This window comes from Oncorhynchus nerka, linkage group LG6, assembly GCF_034236695.1.
Source record: "Oncorhynchus nerka isolate Pitt River linkage group LG6, Oner_Uvic_2.0, whole genome shotgun sequence".
Classification (NCBI taxonomy): Eukaryota; Metazoa; Chordata; class Actinopteri; order Salmoniformes; family Salmonidae; genus Oncorhynchus; species Oncorhynchus nerka.
Genome location: NC_088401.1, coordinates 41,978,937 through 42,002,035, shown reverse-complemented (window position 1 = coordinate 42,002,035; position 23,099 = coordinate 41,978,937). Strand labels below are relative to the sequence as shown.

General features: G+C 45.6%; 1 protein-coding gene across 2 annotated transcripts in view; it reads right to left on the bottom strand.

Annotated features, from left to right (window-relative positions):
* The window catches only part of LOC115130454 (MAGUK p55 subfamily member 7-like), a 246,094-nt gene that overhangs the window by 126,324 nt on the left and 96,671 nt on the right, over positions 1-23,099 (bottom strand). The window contains exon 4 of one of the 2 annotated variants that reach the window (XM_029661620.2): positions 10,425-10,543. In XM_029661620.2, coding sequence (XP_029517480.1) covers positions 10,425-10,543 — 119 coding nt within the window. Of the gene's footprint in view, positions 1-6,335; positions 6,624-10,424; positions 10,544-23,099 lie in introns of those variants that run through there. The other variant, XM_029661619.2, reaches the window with a different exon arrangement.

Sequence of the window (23,099 nt, the reverse complement as noted above, 5' to 3'; positions counted from 1 at the left end):
AAGTAGGGGAGACAGGTCAGGAGACCAGACAGACAGACAGACAGATGTGCAGGCTTGAGACTAAAATGCCTGTCAGTCAGTGTTTACCCAAGAACCCAGGTTAGCCCTTAGTCTCACAGAGCCAGAGAGGAAGAGGAATGCTGGCTGCCTGGCTGTGTTCTCATCTTCTCTCACACCGGGTTGGCTTACAGCAGAGCCCTGGAGATGGCTTGGTCTGGTCTGGCTTGGTGACCTGGACATTGTGATTAGAAGCTTTAGATAGAGCATTGAGAAGGCCATCCTCAACCATCTAACTGCCACTGAGCACTAGCTCAAAGAGTTTCAAATTAGCTCAAGAGCACCTCTTCTGGCCAATTGACCCTTAAAACAACCATAAAATGGTAATGTAGACAGCACTTGAGACTGCTGAGGGGAAAGAGGCTTGCTGTTGTGGTGGTGTTATGTCGTTGTAGTGTAGTTAGGCTGTTGCCTCCTCCACCGTGCCTTCGCAAGGAGATAACACCAAATCAATGTGTTGAGCGTTACGGATACCCGTCCCCCTACTGAATTTGACCTCTCAGCCTTCCTCTGGAGGTGGCTGAAGCGCAAAAGGAGCGTAGGGAGCACCTTGCCTTGATGAGGCAGGCCGGTGCACGGAGGTCTGATTCAGGACTGGCGCCTAAGCTCCGGATCTGCTAGGAACATGCTCGGCTCTCGTTTGACGTGGAAAAGGCCTGGAGAATGTGACAGCTTATTAAGAGCAGATGCACTGGGGGGGGGGAGACAGAGGGAGAAAGAGAAGGGGTCCAGGTTGCTGTGACAGCCATATCATTAAGTTAGTTAGAGGATAGATTTCCTTACGGAGCACTACGCAGCTAGGAAAGTCAGAGTGTTGGCTGCTGGGTAAGAGGACCCCAGAGTAGGCCCTGTTTATTCTGCATGGGGAGACAGAGACAGTGCACTCCCTGCTGAAGGAGACACTAGAGGAGTCCAGGGGCTCATGCACACACACCTAAACCCAGTCCTAAAGAAATACAGACCGCCAATGAGCCAAATACCTTTAGTACAGTACGGGGTTTCTATTTGCATTTTTAATTTCCAATATTCGATTTCATTATACGTAAAATAAAAACAATGCAGTGATTTAACCCTGACCCTAACCCATTTATTCCACGTGGCATTTATTTTAACAAGCTAATTCAAAAGATGTATACAAGCAATTGGGTTGAAAACAAAACTAGTCGCTTAGAGAATGTTCAGGACAAAATGGCGGATAAACTACACACATCCCCATAATGGAGGTGGTAGGAGCTAGGAAGCAGTGTTTTAGTTCCAGGTTAGAGGTTATAACAGTGGTGTTTTCACACAGACAGTTCACCACAGTAGTCCTAAACCTGGAGTAATGGACTGCCAACTCATATCTAACAGACAAGAAGTTGAAGCTATAGGTAAATGGTAAATCAACCTATTATCGATCTCCAAAAACCCAGCAGCCATGGTTCAAGCCTTTGAGTTTCCAACCCATTCTACGCTCAATAGACCACGTGTCTGGGTGAGTGACTGGGGTGAGCTTGTCTACTTTCTCTACTTTTTTTCTACTGTACCTATCACAACCCCGTTCTGTTTTGGGCCCTGTCCGCTGTCTGTCTGTCTGCCTCGGTCTTGGCTCTGTCTGTAGCAGCTTGTTTGTCTACATTGAGCATGATGTTTCACACGTCACACTGCGCTTGTCCATTAAACAGATAAGAAAATGTTTGGATGGCAGCCTAAGCACCGGAGTATAATGTTGCTGTGAGGACAGGGGGTTTAGTTTAGATGCGATATAGTTTTTTAAACCATAAATAACTACCTTAAGTCAATAAGTATAGGCCTCTACTCTCTAAAGAGCAACGTAGTAAATTGAACCACTTTAGCTTTCTACAGTTATTAGTGTCTGTCAATGTACAATAAGCACATTGCATTTATGTATGTATGTGTAAAAGTGAATTAATTTATAGCAGGACCCATGTGGAATTGTCCTCTCATTTGCCTGGGTCAGTTGTCATTGTTTGCACCCTATAGATAAGGGCTGCCCAATTCCGGCCCTAGAGGGCCGAAACAAGTCTGGTTTTCATCCTCCCCTTCTAATCAGGGACTAATTCAGACCTGGGACACCAGGTGAGTGCAATTGACTAACAGGTAGAAACAAAACTTTCTCCAGGACCGGAAATGGGCAGCCCTTATCTATAGGGTGCATACAGTGACAACTGACACAGGCAAGTGAGAGGACAGTTACACATGGGTCCTGTTACCCAGAGGAAAGAGTCTGTATCTTAAATGGCACCCTATTCCATATGTAGCACACTACTTATCCCTATGGGCCCTGTTCAAAGGTTGTGCACTCCATAGGGAAAAGGGTGCCATTTTCCCTATGGGTCCAGGCTAAAACTGGTGCACTGTATTGGAATAGGGTGCCATTTGAGCTAGGGGCCCTGGTCAAAAGTAGTGCACTATGTAGTGAATAGGATTCCATTTCGTATGCAGAGAGAGGCTAACGTTCCCTCCACAACCCTCAGGTGTTTGCTCAGGGGCTTCAGAGGAGGTCCCGTTCCCCCTACATAATAAATGAGGGGCTCAGCGGCAACCTGGCCCAGGGATGTGCTAACCGCAGGCAGCACCAGTTGATCTCTCAGCTGGAGGAGGCTTCTGAGCCGAGCCCAGAGCCCCAGACCCAGAGACGATTTGCTGCTTTTTATTGCTGTGTGGCCGTACAGGGTGTGGGGTATTGTAGTCTGTGTGTGTGTGTGTGTGTGTGTGTGTGTGTGTGTGTGTGTGTGTGTGTGTGTGTGTGTCGTGCAGGGTTTAGATGGCTCAGAGGGTATACTGTACATTCTGAAGCTAGGAGCTAAGCCAGGAGGATTGAAACAATGTCCTTCCTGGGATCTCCTAGTAGTGCTGGAGGGCTGGATGGGATGAGGTCTGTAGACAGGTCCAGGATCAGACACAGACACCGTCTGAGGTAGAGTGGAGGTGGAGAGGGCAGCCTATGGCTGGTGAACCCTTGCCCTAGTCTTCCTATGCATATGTTCTCCTGACTGTTGCTGCTTGGAAACATTCTATGTAGCCAATTTGTGTGCAGCCTAGGCCTATGTCATGGTTGTGTTTTTATGACTAGGACTGCAGTTAAATAATTTGTTTGACCATATAAATTATATTAAGTGACTAATCCATGGAATCATTACATTCCAGTTCAAGTGAGACCATATATGCAATGACCACAAACTAGTCATATGCACCAGAGACTTCAACTAAAGCTAATGTACGTCTCTAACGAGCCAACGCTAAGGCACCTTTCCATGTCATTAAAGCATTTCAGCATTTGAAGAGCAAACAGCTCACGACCACTTCAAGAGCTCTACAGTATACTGGAAAGTGTCTTCACTGACATTTTGCGACCTCTCCCGGTCGGTGTCTGTAACACCAACATGTTTCAAGCAGACCACCATAGTCCCTGTGCCCAAGAACATTAAGGTAACCTGCCTAAATGACTACCGACCTGTAGCACTCACGTCTGAAGCCATGAAGTGCTTTGAAAGGCTGGTCATGATTCACATCAACACCATTATCCCAGAAACCGTAGACCCACTCCAATTTTCATACCGCCCCAACAGATCCACAGATGATGCAATCTCTATTGCACCCCACACTGCCCTTTCACACCTGGACAAAAGGAACACCTATGCGAGAACAATATTCATTGACTACAGCTCAGCGTTCAACACCATAGTGCCCTCAAAGCTCATCACTAAGCTAAGGACCCTGGGACTAAACACCTCCCTCTGCAATTGCATAATCGACTTCATAACGGGCCGCCCCCAGGTGGTAAGGATAGGAAACAACACATCCGCCACACTGATCCTCAACACGGGGGCCCCTCAGGGGTGCTTGCTCAGTCCCCTCCTGTACTCCGTGTTCACTCATGACTGAACGGCCAGGCACGACTCCAACACCATCATTAAGTTTTCCAATGACACAACAGTGGTAGGCCTGATCGCCGACAACGATGAGACAGCCTATAGGGAGAAGGTCAGAGACCTTACAGTGTGGTGCAAGAACAACAACCTCTCCCTCAACGTGATCAAGACAAAGGAGATGATTGTGGACTATGAGCACGCCCCCATTCTCATTGGAGGGCTGTAGTGGAGCAGGTTGAGAGCTTCAAGTTCTTTGGCGTCCACATCACCAACAAACTAACATGGTCCAAGCACACCAAGACAGTCGTGAAGAGGTCATGACAAAACCTATTCCCCCTCAGGAGACGGAAAAGATTTGGCATGGGTCCTCAGATCCTCAAAAGGTTCTACAGCTGCACCATCGAGAGCATAGTGATGGGTTGCATCACTGCCTGGTATGGTAACTGGTCGGCCTCCGACCGCAAGGCACTACAGAGGGTAGTGCGTACGGCCCAGTACATCACTGGGGCCAAGCCTCCTGCCATCCAGGACGACTATGCCAGGCGGTGTCAGAGGAAGGCCCTAAAAATTGTCAAAGACTCCAGCCACCCTAGTCATAGACTGTTCTCTCTGATACCGCACGGCAAGCGGTACCGGAGCACCAAGTCTAGGTCCAAGAGAGTTCTACCCCCAAGCCACAAAACTCCTGAACATCATATGGCTACCCAGTCTATTTGCACTGCGCCCCCCCCCCCCCCCCTTACGTTGCTGCTACTCTCTGTTATGCATAGTCACTTTAATAACTCTACCTAGATGTATATATTACCTCAATATATTACCTCAATTATCTCGACTAACTGGTTGACACATTGACACATTTTTGTATTTTTCTTAAAATTGCATTGTTGGTTAAGGGCCTGTAAGCATGTCACTGTAAGGTCTACCTGTTGTAATTCAGCGCATGTGACAAATACAATTTCATTTTATTTATATCAGGGAGGGAAGCAAGTGAGGCTTCATCGCAAATGGCACCGTATTCCCTATATAATGCCCTACTTTTGACCATAGCCCTATGGATCCTGGTCAAAAGTAGTGCACTATATAGGGAATAGGGTGCCACTTAGGATGCAGATGACTGACTGCCAAGCCTAGCCTATTAGCATCTAACTAGAGCAGAATTAAAGGGAAAACTGACCGACCACAAACGAGGCTGCTCAGGGCTCACGCTGAAGGCCTGCTGACAGAAAGTTGGTCTCCGACCACCCTGCACCTGATTCAGGTGGAAATTGAACGTTGTATTATATTTCCTGTGGCTTTTTGTGGAGCGAGGAACTTGGCGAGGGAACAGTAAGAAAGGGAGGAATTTATAGAAAGCACACTTGAGTAACTCACTTTAATTTGAAAGGAAGAAGAATGTCTGTGTCGTTTTAGCTCGGAAACACACACCGGGCTATTACAGATCCAGTACAGGCTCTACTTTCTGTCATGCAGCTGGGGCCGTTGCTGTGCCGATTAAAAGTCTGCAAAGTAGTGCACTGTGCAGAGGCTCTGGATGCATCCCAAATTGCACCCTATTCGATATATAGTGTGCTATGGGTCCCTGGTCAAAAGTAGTGCACTATAATGGGAATGGGGTGCCATTTGGGATGCAAACTCTGTGAACTTGGCCTCGACTGAAAGACTATATTAGACAATATTTGTTTCATCTCCATGACATAATCTGATTAACAGGGACGCTAGGGGCCCTACTGTGTGTCTGGAAGGGCATTTTGCACAACCTCAACATGTAAAAAAAAAAAAGTGATGTAATCAACGACTACATTTTAAAAATTGGAGCTATGAAAGTCTATCAAAAAATGTAAAAACTGATTTGCAATAGTATTTCAATCTGAAAGAAGTATAGTTTGAAATGCATCAGAAAGGTATTGGGATGTTCAGAGAGTTCATTGGGAAGCCACGACCCCTAGTTTGGGAAACGCAGTGCAACCCCTCTCTCGCTATCACTTTCTCCCTCCCTCACTCTCGGTCTTCTTCTAGCTCTGCTAGGGATTCAGTCCTAACCAGGCGCCCAGCCATTCGATGCTCCACAATAACCCAGGTGAGACCTGATGGCTACCATATGAGCAGGAACAGCCTGAGCTGTTTAAACGTCAGATTACTAGGATGTTTTCCTGGCTATTAGCCTCTTCCAATACCTCTATTTCTCAGCCCTGTGTAGTGACGGGTGAACTCTGGATCTGCAGAAGTGTGTGTGTGTGTGTGTGTGTGTGTGTGTGTGTGTGTGTGTGTGTGTGTGTGTGTGTGTGTGTGTGTGTGTGTGTGTGTGTGTGTGTGATCAGGTAGTAGGGTTTAAGGTAATGGCGTCACTGACGATAGCCATGTTCACCTGAGCAACGGCGGTTTCTTTCTGCCAGGCAGGCTCACCTGTAAGGTGGGAGGGTTGTCCGGTACTGTACGCTGTCTCTCTCTCTCTCTATCTATGTCTGGCAGGGTCTGTCGGGCTGACATTCGGGTACCAGGGAAGAAGGAAACACACAGTAACAGGCCAACCTGTCTGTCTAAAGCAGGATTAGAACAAACACCCCTCCATTCAGCCTTCATTACTAAGACACGCTAACAGCTCATTCAACTCAGCTTTCTTTGAGAAAAGAGAGAGAGAGAAAGTGAAACAAAGAACACCTAAAGATATAAATGGTCTTGTCTTGGAAGAAGAAGATAAATGTGCGTGCTCTCTTTCACGTCACCCTGACTTATTGCCCTGCTTCACGGCTGGGCGGGCCGGGGGCGGGACATCATTCTTCTTTAATAGGGTATATATTACGCTACAGTAGCGACGGCAAATCAGGCCACATTAGGCTGTAAATCTTGTGGGTATTTATAGATTGCAGCTGACGCGAACCACAGCGTGAGAGCCAGGCAGCCGGTCGCAGGGAGTCGGTGACAGGTTGGCTCAGAAAGTTGGTGACCTGATGGTGGTGGTGGAATTCAGATTGCTAAGTGGATGGTGCCAATTCATTACCGGGACTCAGAATATTAAACATTTAAAAAGCAACCCCCGCTGAGCCCTCTTCTCACTCCCACCCTCCTTCCAATCCTAACTGTCAGCCCTTGACCAATCACATTGCTTGTTGGTGGGCTCTCCTCTGTTGAACGTTTCAAACATTTTTTAAGAGGTTTGCAGGACTGCAAGTTGTGTTTAAACATTTATTTACACAAACAATTGTGACATCTAATTGTTTTTAGTCGCTGCGTGTTCCAGCGGGGTCGGAGGTGCTGCATCAGAGCAGGAGCTGAGTGTTCCAGCGGGGTCGGAGGTGCTGCATCTGAGCAGGAGCTGAGTGTTCCAGCGGGGTCGGAGGTGCTGCATCTGAGCAGGAGCTGAGTGTTCCAGCGGGGTCGGAGGTGCTGCATCTGAGCAGGAGCTGAGTGTTCCAGCGGGGTCGGTAGTGCTGCATCTGAGCAGGAGCTGAGTGTTCCAGCGGGGTCGGAGGTGCTGCATCTGAGCAGGAGCTGAGTGTTCCAGCGGGGTCGGAGGTGCTGCAGCTGAGCAGGAGCTGAGTGTTCCAGCGGGGTCGGGGGTGCTGCATCTGAGCAGGAGCTGAGTGTTCCAGCGGGGTCGGAGGTGCTGCAGCTGAGCAGGAGCTGAGTGTTCCAGCGGGGGCGGAGGTGCTGCATCTGAGCAGGAGCTGAGTGTTCCAGCGGGGTCGGAGGTGCTGCAGCTGAGCAGGAGCTGAGTGTTCCAGCGGGGTCGGGGGTGCTGCATCTGAGCAGGAGCTGAGTGTTCCAGCGGGGTCGGGGGTGCTGCATCTGAGCAGGAGCTGAGTGCGCCCAGCCACAGCGTCTCCACTGCACCTCGTCCGTCACAACATTCCAGCGGCCGTGTCCTCACAGATGCAGTCCTGCAAACGCAGAGAGACACCATCGACGCTATTAACGAGGTTGCCAAGGTGTTGAAGTGGTTGCCAAGGAGTTGGAGTGGGACAGGCACGGCTTGGATTCTGCGGGTGCTTCTTCTGTAAAGCTGGGCCCACTACAGCACAGAGATCCAAGATAACATCTCTTGGTAATCGGAACTGGCTCATAAGCCACTCATTATCGTCTCTGAAAATTCGCTCTCTCCGAATTCTTCCAATCGCCAAATCTTCCAACAGAGCCAAAGCAGCCATTGTGTGTCATTACACATTGTAATTGAATGCCTTTTTATACCCACCCATTTGATTGTCATAGCTACCCAATTGCATAACATAACCTTCAGGTGTGTCACGACTTCTGCCGAAGTCAGTCCCTCTCCTTGTTCGGGCGGTGTTCGGTGGTCGACGTCACCGACCTTCTAGCCATCACTGATCCATCTTTCAATTTTCCATTGGTTTTGTCTTCTCTTCCTTCACACCTGGTTCCACAATCCCATCAATTATATGTTGTGTATTTAACCCTCTGTTTCCCCTCATGTCCTTGTCGGAGATTGTTTTATTGTATGTGATTGTGCTAGTATGTGTTGGTGTGCGACGGGTTTTGTACCCACTTTGTTATTTTTATATATTTTGGTTTTTGGAGTTCGTTCTCCTGCGCCTGACTTCCCTGCCACCAACACGCACCCACGACAAGATGTGGTAATTACCGTGATTGTAACTGACAATGACAGGGCAATTATCACATTGACAGTTCTGCGCAACGAACGTGTGATAACAATATATGAAACTGCGCACTCGTATCTGCCCGACTGAGGCATCGAAAACAGCTTAGTTTCATCGCAAATTGACCTACTGTTTAACTTATTATTTATGAGAATACATAAAAGTATTGTTTAATGCAAGTACATGCAAGTATTGTTTAATAATTACAGATCCAATTAAATATGATTCCCAATTAAACTGTACAACATATTTGAGGGGTTCTTTTGCAAAAACCGATATCTCCGTTTGTATTTATTATCCTAAATTATATTTTTGTGTGTGTGTTTTTTTTATGTGCATTCCAGGGAACTCTTCATATATAATACGTGAGAGGTAATATTTAAGTTTATTTTACACAATGGCATCAATTTCACACCGTTTCTCGAGTTTCATCCTTCTGCAGTTTCTCATTTCTGCAGTTTATGTGCGTATGTATGGGTCAAAGTGTCCGTGGAGGGACCGCACATTCTCCCGTCAAGTTTGCTTAGAAAGTGGCGTACGCCTTCTTTTGTGCGGTCCCTCCACGGATGAATGAGGCCCCAGGTGAGGTCCACCCACATGCCTGCCTAAATGTTATGGAAATGTGACCACAATCTTTACCATAATTATATCTGTACCATTTTACATGAGCTTTTCTTTGGGCTGACACAATCTGCACTTTGAACATATGCAGACCTACCCATCATTATCTGGTGAAAATGCCTTAGTCCAAAGTCATGCATAACAAACTGAGCATAACATGTCCCTGTTTGGTTTCCTAAGTCAACCTCAGGTCTTTACCCAAGCATCTGAGCTATTTCATAAATGTGTCTTAAGTCACACATGATTCCCTATAAAGTAGTGCACTATAGGGAATAGGGTGCCATTCACGATGCACCCATAAAAACACATTGCCAAAATCTCAAACTACACACCTGTAAACGTAATACTAAAGATGAAAAGAAGAAAAGTGAGCACTAGTCGTGGAGGCTGATACTGCATGTAAACCCTGGGCTTTGTCCCTAAGAACAGGGGGAGGAATAGAGGGAGAGTAAATAAATAGAGGGAGGATAGAGGGATGAATTACAGAATAGAGGGAGGAGTGGTGCTGCTGACTACAGTACAGAAGGCTGCTGTAGTCTGCAGACACACACAGAGAGGGGGACAGACAAACTGCAGGCAGACTGCAGCCTGCTGTACTGAAGGCATGTGGTTCCCTCGTTAGAACTGTTTGCCAGAGAAATAAAGTTATCAAGTGTGCTCATCTCCTCATCTCCGGAGCTATCTGTTTCAACAACCCTGCCGCCTGGCCCGGCCCAGAGAACCACTTCAGATAGAGAGAGAGGAGGAAAGGAGACAGTGACTTGAGAGAGAGAGGAGGAGAGGTTGACTGAGAAAGGAGGAGTGTGTGTGAGAGAAAGGGAGAGAGACATGATAGGTGAGAGAGATGGAGGGAGGCAAAAAGACAAAGAAAGAGTAAACAGGGTTCCAAAAGGGTTCTGTGGTTGTTCCCATAGGAGAACCCATTTTGGTGACAGGTAGAACTATTTTTGGCTCCATGTAAAACCCTTTGTGGAAAGGGGTCTACATGGAACCCAAAAGGGTTCTAATCTGGAACAAAAAGGGGTCCTTCAAAGGGTTCTCCTATGGGGACAGCCGGAGAACCCTTTTTGGTTCTAGATATCGCCTTTTTTTAAAGTGTAGAACAAAGAAAAGGAGAGGGGGAGAGAGAGAAGAATAAAGGGAGGGATCTCTTGATGATCCTAACGCTACCCTTACATACACATGCAAGCATGCAAACACACACACCCCTCTTTAGAGGATGAAGAGCGGAAAATAGGAAGACGTAGAGTAGGTTTACCTTGACCAGCGAGTGGAGGCTCCTCTCTCCGAACATGTCGTGTATAAAGGTGCTGTCGTCCGGGCTGTCAACATGGGGCTGGAGCTGGGAGGGCAGGGCAGACAGCAGCTCATACAGATCTGGAGGCACAAAGAGAGGGAAAGCGGAGGAAACGACACAGTCAGCAGTCATCAGATAACACACACTATGAGACAAACAAAACACACACACAGAGACAGAAAGACAAACAGACACACTCAAACACATTCGCACACACAGACACAAATAGCTAAATACCCTCAAAGTTCTCAAGGGGAAGATCAGGGGGGAAGGAAGTTCTAGAAAGTATCACCAACCCAGGTTAAAGCGACCATGGTGTTGAGCTGCTCATGTCTACAGAGAGTCCTTCACTGGACCAGACCAGAACAGGTCAGCAGGAGGCAATAAGCCACTTCCTCTCACGGCTCGGCACTACCTGCCTTTGTCTCAGCACTTCTTGTTGTTCCAGGAACTCCACAGTCAATGTCACACACATGCAATTAATCCCACAAATAAATCAATCTCAGTCTGTACTGAAATACAATTTTAGCTTTTATCCCAATTCAAGTATTTTTTCAACGTTATTACAATGGTTCTAGTTTTTGAGTCTGAAAGGGCCTCAGTATTCTGGTTAACTACTGGCTGTTTTGGTTCTGGAAACCCTTTAGTGAGTGTAATTGTCGGTCGAGTATTGGGTCTGGATGGAAATGCCTCAGTCTAAGACCTGCTGTCCTAGGACTAAGTGGAGCGTGGTTGTATTGGGACCATACACTACCGGTCAAAGGTAGAACATCTACTCATTCAAGGGTTTTTCTTTATTTTTACTATTTTCTACATTGTAGAATAAGAGTGAAGACATCAAAACTATGAAATAACACATATGGAATCATGTAGTAACCAAAATGATACTAAACAAATCAATATATATTTTATATTTGAGATTCTTCAAATAGCCACCCATTGCCTTCATGACAGCTTTGCACATTCTTGGCATTCTCTCAACCAGCTTCACCTGGAATGCTTTCCCAACAGTCTTGAAAGAGTTCCCACATATGCTGAGCACTTGTTGGCTGCTTTTCCTTCACTCTGCGGTCCGACTCATCCCAAACCATCTCAATTTGGTTGAGGTCGGGGAGGCCATGTCATCTGATGCAGCACTCCATCACTCTCCTTCTTGATAAAACTCATTGTCCTGTTGAAAAACAAATGATCCCACTAAGTGCAAACCAGATGGGATGACGTATCGCTGCAGAATGCTGTGGTGGCCATGCTGGTTACGTGTGCCTTTAATTCAAAATAAATCACAGACAGTGTCACCAGCAAAGCACCCCCACACCATAACACCTCCTCCATGCTTTATGGTGGGTAATACACATGCAGAGATCATCCGTTCACCCACTACTAAAGGACACCAATAAGAAGAAGAGACTTGATTGAGCCAGGAAACACGAGCAAAGGAAATTAGACCGGTGGAAATTTCTCCTTTTTGGTTCCAGCCGCAGTGTCTTTGTGAAACGCCTGTCTCCTCTGAACAGTTGATGTTGAGATGTGTGTCACGTTCTGACCTTAGTTCTTTTGTTATGTCTTTGTTTTAGTATGATCAGGGCGTGAGTTGGGTGGGTTGTCTATGTTCCTTTTTCTCTGTTTTGGGATTTCTGTGTTTGGCCTGGTATGGTTCTCAATCAGAGGCAGCTGTCAATCGTTGTCCCTGATTGAGAACCATACTTAGGTAGTCTGGTTTCACTTTTGAGTTGTGGGTGATTATTTTCCGTGTCAGTGTTTGTTCCACATGGAACTGTTTCTGTTTTGTTATTTCACGTTGTCGTTTAGTTCAGTGTTCATTATTCTTATTAAAGAATATGGACACTTACCACGCTGCACATTGGTCCTCCGATCCTTCCTACTACTCCTCCTCGTCATGATAGCCAGTTTCATCAAAGCACTTTATGGTTTTTGCGACTGTACTTGAAGAAACATTCAAAGTTCTTGTAATATTCCGTATTGACTGACCTTCATGTCTTAGAGTAATGATGGACTGTCGTTTCTCTTTGGTTATTTGAGCTGTTCTTGCCATAATATGGACTTGGTCTTTTACCAAATAGGGCTGTATACCCCCCTACCTTGTCACAACACAACTGATTGGCTCAAACTCTTTAAGAAGGAAAGAAATCCCACACCTGTTCAAATGCATTCCAGGTGACTACCTCATGAAGCTCGTTGAGAGAATGCCAAGAGTGTGCAAAGCTGTTATCAAGGCAACGGGTGGCTATTTGAAGGATCTCAAATATAAAATATATTTTGATTTGATTAACACTTGTTTGGTTACTACATGATTCCATTTGCGTTATTTCGTTGTTTTGATGTCTTCACTACTATTTCACAATGTAGAAAATAGTAAAAATAAAGAAAAACCCTTGAATGAGTAGGTGTTCTAAACCTTTTGACCGGTATACAAAACAATAAGAACACCTGCTCTTTCCATGACACAGACTGACCAGGTGAATCCAGGTGAAAGATTCGATCCCTTATTGATGTCACTTCAATCAGTGTAGATGAAGGTGAGGAAACAGGTTAGTTAACCTCTAAAATGTGAAGCAGTTCAATTTAGCCTTTACTACTTAGCCCATAAAAACACATTGAATAACACATTCATAAATGGGGGAAAAAGACAGAGGAGAGAGGAGGAAATGTTGAGATTTTTGGTTCCAGCCGCCGTTTCTGTTGGCACACATCAGAAAGCTAGGGTAAGGTTTTGAAGTGTCTGTCCTATATCTTGGAGGTATAAGAAAGCTCAGGAAATATTTGTTTTTTTTGTGGAAATGTTGGCACACAACAGAATAGACTCTTAAGGATTAAAGAAGGATTTTTAAGCCTCGAGACTGTCACGAGTGGCGCTCGGCGGTCGTCGTCACCGGCCTATTAGCTGCCACTGATTGTCTTTCCTCCTCCTCCTTGTATGTTTATTGGTAGCACATGTTTATGTATGATTAGTTTGTCTTTATTAGACAGCCGGCCCGCCTGGTTGTTGTGCGGGATTATTTCAGTGTAACCTTCGGCTCTGTTGTAGAGGTACGTGTTAGTGCCTGGTCGTGACTTTTCCGTTGTACATTTTCATTCCGTGTTTGGGGCCGTTACTATTGTGAGCACCCTGTGGTGCGTTGGTGCTATTAAAGACACACAGCATTGCACTCTCTGTCTCCTGCGTTTGACTCCACACCCACGACACCCGGAGCATTACAGAGACAATTGAGACATGGATTGTATATGTGTGCCATTCAGAGGGCGAATGGGAAAGAAAAAACATTTACGTGCCTTTCTGTAACAAGAATGGTCCACCCCCCAAAGAACATCCAGCCATCTTAATTCAACTGTGGGAAGCATTGGAGTCAAAACGGGCCAGCATCTCTGTGGAGTGCTTTCGACACCTTGTAGAGTCCATGCCCTGAGGAATTCAAGCTGTTCTGAGGGAAAAAGGGTGGTAGTGCAACTCAATATTAGGAAGATGTTCCTACTGTTTGGTATACTCAGTGTATTCTGGAACAGTCTAAGGGTCTAAGTAGTGTCTAAGGATCTAAGTAGTGTATTGGGTCTGGTCTAGGTCTATGGTGCCTGGTGAGTAGGTCAGTGTCTGGCCCTGGTGCTGAATTAAAAGCTACTCAGTGTCCATCTGAACCACAGACCATCTCAATCCCCTTAAAACAAACAGCAGCAGACAACTCCACAGGGACTCAACTGGCTTACTCCCTGGATTAGAAGAATGGATTTTATGAAATTATATTTAAAGAGAACCAGATTAAGATCAGGGGAACAACCGTCTGAGGGAACACAAAGGCTGCAGCCAAAATGGCACCCTATTCCCCACTAGTGCACTTTGACGAGGGCCTTTTGGATGACGGTAAATGGCTAGCCAAATGACCATGGTCACCGTAATAACTGCTAGAATAGCAAAAAAATAGACAAACACTTTCTCCTCTCCTCCGCATCTGACTGCATGTGCTGCTATAGAAATGGAATGAATAGAACGGGCGTCCCCATTCAAGTCAATGAAGACATAATAGGTGGATTGGCGGCAATTGCGAGTGTACCAATAGGAGCAAAGCAGGAAGTAAAATATGTGCTGTGATTTGTTGATTCAACTCAACTGACATTACAAAAAATACATTCCCTTGCATGAGCCATATCAGTTAACATAATTTGAATGAAAATTCTACATTACCATGGAAATAATTGCATCACAATACCAGGCAGCCATTGTGATTGCACCCATGATTTTACCAGCCAAATTTCCAGGGTTAGAGGTTCCAAGCCCGTTCCATTCATTATATTTCTATGTGTGCTGCTGCATTGTGGTCATTCAGTCAGCTGTTCATACGACACCCCTTCCCACCCAAATGGTTACGACTGTTATTTTATTATATTTTCATGATGGTTTTCATCCATAACCGTCGATTACACAGTTATACGGTAATTGTGCATGCCCTAGCAACAGCCCTCCTATAGCCCAGACAACGCTTGGCTTACGCACACATACACACACACACACACAGAGCAAAACTCTTAATTTAACATCCCTCACAGACACATACCTAACACTCACTCTGACCACACACAGAAACCTCCAACACCCTCACTGAGAAACTATTAACACTGACTCACTCTCATGCACAATCAGGAACATGTATTGAATTAAAGGACTTCTCTAGAGTGGACTGAGCTGAACTGAAGTGGAAACATTAGTTCCCAAAGTGATTGATTGAAAACACTCATCCCCTGACTGACAGACCAAGCCAGGGAAGGGAGGAAGGATGGAGGAAGGGATGTGTGTAGTTGGTGGGGGTAATCATGGGACACTTTGGGACAGACAGTGTCTGAGTTCATGAGGCTGCTGTGAGAGAGAGAAAGAGAGAGAGAAAGAGCCTATCTTCTGTCATATGTTACTAACTGCTCTGGTTTAGATTTGGATATGTGTTATTTACGGTCCTTGGACTTCCGAAGACACAGATAGACATAGGATGTATGAAGATAACATCTTCCTCTGTGTAATGTTAACACCCCAGAGATAAGCAGAGATAGAAATAGAGAGAGTGGACATGAGAGAAAAAGGGAGAGCCCGAAGATAGAGGTGAGAGAGTTGAGTGTGGTAAGCTTACAGCCCTGTATACCTGGGGTCTCTGTCCTGACCTTCCAAGCCCTGGACCTAAAACCTACAGGTCCAGCTACAAGCTGCCAACTACAAGAGCCTACAGGCTAGCTACAGGGACATCTGTTTCTCTCATTAATTCACAACTTGGAAATCCGAACAGTCATGTCATATTATAAAATATTTAAAGGTACACTGGATGAGGTGGAGGGGAGGGAGGGAGGTAGAGATGTGGAAAAGCAATCACCACGGAATCAAGAGCAGACCCTTCATAAGGTGTTTTGGTCTGGGGGTCTTTGGTCTCTCCTCCTCTTGCCTCCCCTCTTCTCCTCTCCACCTCATCCACACAGCGTGGAAAACTATAAAGATCATCCTGATTCATGTGAAATCTGGGGAACAGATCAATGCTATAGACTCTTAAACGTTAGAATAGTAACTGTTACTACTGGGTCATGCTGGTCATTGGGTCAGTGTGCGAGGCTGAGGCTGAACTGACTAACAACAGTGTGCGTAAGGAGCATGGAACAACAGCAGTTGGGAGGAGAGAGAGAGAAACAAAAAAAGAAACAAAAGTACCACAAAGTACCACTCGGCTGGAGCTGAGCAAGGCTGAGCTGAACTGTGTGTTGGACAGAGAGCCAGAGAGAGACCAAGGCGACCGGACTGCCCTGTACAGAGATGTGATATCGGACACTCCAGCCAGAGTGTGAGAGAGAGAGAAAAAGTGAGGGAGAGAAGAAAGTAGATGGAGAGAGAGGAAGGGAGAAATAGGGAGATAGAGAGGGTGAAGGGGAGAGGAAGTAAGAAAGTAGAGGGGGAGATAGATAGGGGGGAGAGAGAGAGAGGGGGAGAGCGAAAGAAAGAGAGAGAAAGAGGTGGAGAGAGAGAGTAGAGAGAGAGAACAGGCCAGGCCAAGCTAGTAGCCATCACCACCACCAAAGGGCGAGCAGCACGCTTGTTTTCTCCAAACATGGCTTGGCTCCGGCCAGCTTGGCTTGGCTTGGCTCAGTCTGGCCCCTCTCAGGTCCCTAAGTGGCTGGACTAATGGGCCGGGCCCTGACCTGCCAGGGTGGACTGTCGACGCGGACTGACCAGCCACTGGGTTTTGTTATGTTGTGGAAACAGTAATGTGTTGCGTCTCAAATGGCACACTATTCCCTATATAGTACACTACTTTTGACCAGAGCCAGATGTTCAGCCTGGGGCAACGTAGTGGTGGGAGCAGCCTGCTGAGAGGCAGCGCAGAAAGGACTGCTGAGGGCATAGAACTATGCTAATTAGAACATCCATACAGTAAAGGACTGGAGCACCCTGGTCTAGAGGGCTATAGGTGTAGCCAGGGTCCAGAGAGGGCTAAGGCCATAGAAATAGAATTACTAGAATGGACATTTCTATTCTATTTCTATGTCTGAAGGCCTCCAGGTGGTTTACAGTAAGGGGAAATGGTGACCACACTCTGCTGAAGAAGAGCTAGCCCCGCTTCCCCTCACACGCCCACACCTCTAGAGCGGTCAAGACAAAATAACAGTGTTTTCAGATTCAGAGCCTTTTCTTTAAAATAAGAAATTCAAGAAATAAATTAATTAAACAAAATCCTTATTGGATTCATAGTCACAGTGGGTCAGTGGTCTTGGGTTGGGTCTGGAGCAGAACTCTAAGCTGCCAGAGCCCTATCAAAAGTATAGGGAATAGGGTGCCATTTGGGACACAACCATGGTAATTACACAGGGCTAATACAACACGGCCGGTAGGAGGAGTACATTCAAATATGAAATATGCCCCTCAGAATTACACACTGACTTCTATGGCACACAACACACCCGTGGCTGCCGTGCCAGGACTGTTTGAGTTATGTTTATTAACAATAGTGTTTTTATGATTCGCTGCATGGGATCTGGGGGGAGATTTTTAAGAACATAGAGGGGGAGGGCTGGAAAAAGAGAGAGAGAGAGATGGGGAGAGCGAAAGACAGCGAGACAGAGAGAGAGAGAGAACGATGGGGAGGGGGAGAGAGCGAGACAGAGGGAGAGACAGGGGGATAGAGAGTGGGGCATGAGAGAGCCTGACTGGTGGTGAAAATGAACTTGTTCCTCTGAAACAAATAAAGTAAATGAACGTTGGATTCCAGCTTGGTTTCCCCTCCTCTCCTCTCTCCCCCTCTCCGCGCTCTTCCTCTCCTCTCTTTACCCCTGTTCCTCCCCTCCTCCTACCACTCTCCTCTTGACTTGCAGGTGTTGAATGAATTATTAGTCTCCAACGTATATCTGTCAGGGGTTTATTGAGAGAAAAATGCTCTCTCACTCTCTCCTTTCTGGAGAAAAAAAACATGACAACACATGGGACCTCTTCGGGGTCAGCGTTTGAAACATGGCTCTACTGCGAACATGTTTCAAGCCTGTCTGCTGTCTGAAAAGGTGGGAGGGAGGCAGAAGAGCGAGAGCGAGAGAGATAGAGAGAGATGAAGGAAGGAGGGAGACAGCAGCTGCAGTCTGTGTAGTCTAATAATGTGTAGTAGAAATGATTTAGCTCTTCATTTAGAATATCCACCGGGAAGGACAGAAAACCTCTAACAGCACACTTAGACAAGGGAGAGGAGAGAGAACGAGATAATGAGAGAGGGGAGAAAGAGAGAGACAGAACTCTCCACTATTAGTGGCTTTTAGTAACCTTTCTCTCTTTCAACAGGCAAACACTCCTAAATTATTAAGTGAAATGTTACCCTTTTCAGGTGGCATTGGGACAACTGGCTCAGTCTCAACACTTTTCCAAGACTAATTACTGTTAATAAAACTGGTTGTGACTAGGGTTGTTGGGGTATCCGTTACCGCCACACCAGTGGTCACAAGTCATGAAGGCTGTCAAAAGTCATCAAAAATATAATCAAACACTTCATGAGAGCCCATGAGCTCATGTTGCGCAACATTTCTATAGGCTATGCAATTGCGCGAGAAAACAGAGTAATGGCCTCTATTAAAAAGAGGAGGATCCCATCAGCTTCTAAAGGCTAGACCTACTATATTTATTTCTCAACTTTCCTTAAATTAAGCACACAAACTTACCTTTACAACAGGAGTATAGCCTACCTGACTGGGATGAAAACTAACGATGGGTAACGCGTCCTCCATTCACTATTTAAGTGCATAGATGACATGTATTTTTTCCTTCTGCCCGTTTCGAGACAGGTTCATGATAATGGTCCATCCTAAATCAAAACAAATTTCACACATATTATTTAGTATATGTAAAGACAAGATTAAATCAAGAACAGTCTGATGCGTGACAATATTAGCCTCTCACTTGTTAATTATACACTGCTCAAAAAAATAAAGGGAACACTTAATTAAACAACACAATGTAACTCCAAGTCAATCACACTTCTGTGAAATCAAACTGTCCACTTAGGAAGCAACACTGATTGACAATAAATTTCACACTCTGTTGTGCAAATGGAATAGACAACAGGTGGAAATGATTGGCAATTAGCAAGACACCCCCAATAAAGGAGTGGTTCTGCAGGTGGGGACCACAGACCACTTCTCAGTTCCTATGCTTCCTGGCTGATGTTTTGGTCACTTTTGAATGCTGACGGTGCTTTCACTCTAGTGGTAGCATGAGACGGAGTATATAACCCACACAAGTGGCTCAGGTAGTGCAGCTCATCCAGGATGGCACATCAATGCGAGCTGTGGCAAGAAGGTTTGCTGTGTCTGTCAGCGTAGTGTCCAGAGCATGGAGGCGCTACCAGGAGACAGGCCAGTACATGAGGAGACGTGGAGGAGGCCGTAGGAGGGCAACGATCCAGCAGCAGGACCGCTACCTCCGCCTTTGTGCAAGGAGGAGCAGGAGGCGCACTGCCAGAGCCCTGCAAAATGACCACCAGCAGGCCACAAATGTGCATGTGTCTGCTCAAACGGTCAGAAACAGACTCCATGAGGGTGGTATGAGGGCCCAACATCCACAGGTGGGGTTGTGCTTACAGCCCAACACCGTGCAGGACGTTTGGCAATTGCCAGAGAACACCAAGATTGGTAAATTCGCCACTGGCGCCCTGTGCTCTTCACAGATGAAAGCAGGTTCACACTGAGCACATGTGACAGATGTGGCAGAGTCTGGAGACGCCGTGGAGAATGTTCTGCTGCCTGCAACATCCTCCAGCATGACCGGTTTAGCGGTGGGTCAGTCATGGTGTGGGGTGGCATTTCTTTGGGGGGCCGCACGGCCCTCCATGTGCTTGCCAGAGGTAGCCTGACCGCCATTAGGTACCGAGGTGAGATCCTCAGACCCCTTGTGACACCATATGCTGGTGCGGTTGGCCCTGGGTTTCTCCTAATGCAAGACAATGCTAGACCTCATGTGGCTGGAGTGTGTCAGCAGTTCCTGCAATAGGAAGGCATTGATGATATGGACTGGCCCGCCCGTTCCCCAGACCTGAATCCAATTGAGCACATCTGGGACATCATGTCTCGCTCCATGTCTCGCTTCTTGCCCAGCATAGGGCAAGAAGCTCAAAAAAATATATATCATAGTCGCACACCTCATGTAGCCTAGCCCATATGTTTTGACAAGGTTTGTATCACTAAATAACTTACAATGAAGCACATTAATCTGCTTTACAAGGGGTGTAGAGCCTAACTGATATACATAAGCAGCATGTGAGTTTCAAGTTTGGGGAAGATCATTTTCACCATAAAAATGTACCTTTCTAATAAAAGCATTACATTCAAAATCGCATTTGCGGTCACTTTTGATTCGTGCTTATAGCCTACTGCCATGTGTGCATTATAATATGAAGAAATAGCCTAATAGTTTAACAACATTTAAAGCTAAACCTTCTGATCTGTTGCGTCAGCCACATTTTTTGATGCTAGTGGTTGTATTCATTTGGGATCTATGGCATCCCACAACTTTTCCAGACTATGTTTGGAATACTTATTTATCGCACAGACTAGGTCAGCTTTGGTACTATGGGGATAGTAGATTGACATAGGCTAGTGCTTTTGCTGTTCATTAGGCCTACTCATCTTGCTGGCTGACGAAAAGCAAATGTGGACACGCGCAGTTGTGTCCCCGATGTGTCTCTCTTCACTTGTAGCTTGTGAGAAAGACCTGATCATGTTACGGAGAGCCATGTGAGTGAGAGGTGCTTTGGAGCGCCGCAGCACTCAGGGAGAAGGACACACACGAACCCGAACCCTCCAAGATCCCACCACAGTTCCCTAATAGCTGTCCCTCAAACAATCGAGACCCCTCCCACAGAAGAAACATAAAAAAATACAATGAATTCCATTCCCCACCCCCAAGAACCCCCCCAAAAGAGAATTAACTAATGTGAAAAAAGAAAAGCACAGAAGAAAACAGCAGACAACAATGCAAAGAAACATATAAAAAAGTAAAATAAATGTAAAACAAAGGACATCAAGGACAACTAAAATAATAACAGCAATGCCAACTGTATATGTTTGTGTGCATGTCTGGCACTATTATATGTATGTGTTTATTTGAATGAGAGTGTGTGAATATGCATGTGTCCAAACACCTGCACGGCATCAGTCTCAGGCAAACCGGCATTAGTTGTAAAAACACTGCCCCTCTGTGTCATTCAAACATACTTTTTATTATGTTTTATTTAGACTTAAAAAATGTTTTTTTATCTTTGACCATCATTCTATCTCCCGCATAGCAAATACACACCCACTTGTCTCCAATTCCACATCCCAACCCTCAGCCCATCACATCTATCTCTGCTGGCCACCCACTTTGGGTTTCTACGCAAGACATATCGTTTAACTATGCTGTGTGATATTTAACGTACAATTTCAATCTGTCTAATCGATTAGAATACACAGATTGCGAGTTGAAGATAAATACTTTTACTAAGAGTATTAGTATATTATTCATTGACTGACCCAGTCTCTCCAGATCTCCTCGCTGTACTATTTCTAGGGTAAATTTTAGATCAATGCTATGCATTTTCAGCCATTCCTGAACCTGAGACCAGAAACAGGCTACGCGAGGGCAATACCAAAATAAACGGTCTATTGATTCTGTATCGTCACAACAAAATCTGCAGAGCTTCAATGATTTTATGCCCCAAATATTCAACATTTTGTTGGTGGCAAGAATTCGACATAATAATTTTAGCTTACAAGCACGAAGTTTTGAAACTTGCGTTGTTTTATACAGTGGGTCAAAAAGTATTTAGTCAGCCACCAATTGTGCAAGTTCTCCCACTTAAAAAGATGAGGCCTGTAAAAGAAAATCCAGAATATCACATTGTAGGATTTTTAATGAATTTATTAGCAAATTATGGTGGAAAATAAGTATTTGGTCACCTACAGTGCCTTGCGAAAGTATTCGGCCCCCTTGAACTTTGCGACCTTTTGCCACATTTCAGGCTTCAAACATAAAGATATAAAACTGTATTTTTTTGTGAAGAATCAACAACAAGTGGGACACAATCATGAAGTGGAACGACATTTATTGGATATTTCAAACTTTTTTAACAAATCAAAAACTGAAAAATTGGGCGTGCAAAATTATTCAGCCCCCTTAAGTTAATACTTTGTAGCGCCACCTTTTGCTGCGATTACAGCTGTAAGTCGCTTGGGGTATGTCTCTATCAGTTTTGCACATCGAGAGACTGAAATTTTTTCCCATTCCTCCTTGCAAAACAGCTCGAGCTCAGTTAGGTTGGATGAATACTTTCGTAAGGCACTGTACAAACAAGCAAGATTTCTGTCTCTCACAGACCTGTAACTTCTTCTTTAAGAGGCTCCTCTGTCCTCCACTCGTTACCTGTATTAATGGCACCTGTTTGAACTTGTTGTCAGTATAAAAGACACCTGTCCACAACCTCAAACAGTCACACTCCAAACTCCACTATGGCCAAGACCAAAGAGATGTCAAAGGACACCAGAAACAAAATTGTAGACCTGCACCAGGCTGGGAAGACTGAATCTGCAATAGGTAAGCAGCTTGGTTTGAAGAAATCAACTGTGGGAGCAATTATTAGGAAATGGAAGACATACAAGACCACTGACAATCTCCCTCGATCTGGGGCTCCACGCAAGATCTCACCCCGTGGGGTCAAAATTATCACAAGAATGGTGAGCAAAAATCCCAGAACCACACGGGAGGACCTAGTGAATGACCTGCAGAGAGCTGGGACCAAAGTAACAAAGCCTACCATCAGTAACACACTACGCCGCCAGGGACTCAAATCCTGCAGTGCCAGACGTGTCCCCCTACTTAAGCCAGTACATGTCCAGGCCCGTCTGAAGAGCATTTGGATGATCCAGAAGAAGATTCGGAGAATGTCATATGGTCAGATGAAACCAAAATAGAACTTTTTGGTAAAAACTCAACTCGTTGTGTTTCGAGGACAAAGAATGCTGAGTTGCATCCAAAGAACACCATACCTACTGTGAAGCATGGGGGTGGAAACATCATGGGGCCATGTATCGTGAGATTTTGAGTGAAAACCTCATTCCATCAGCAAGGGCATTGAAGATGAAACG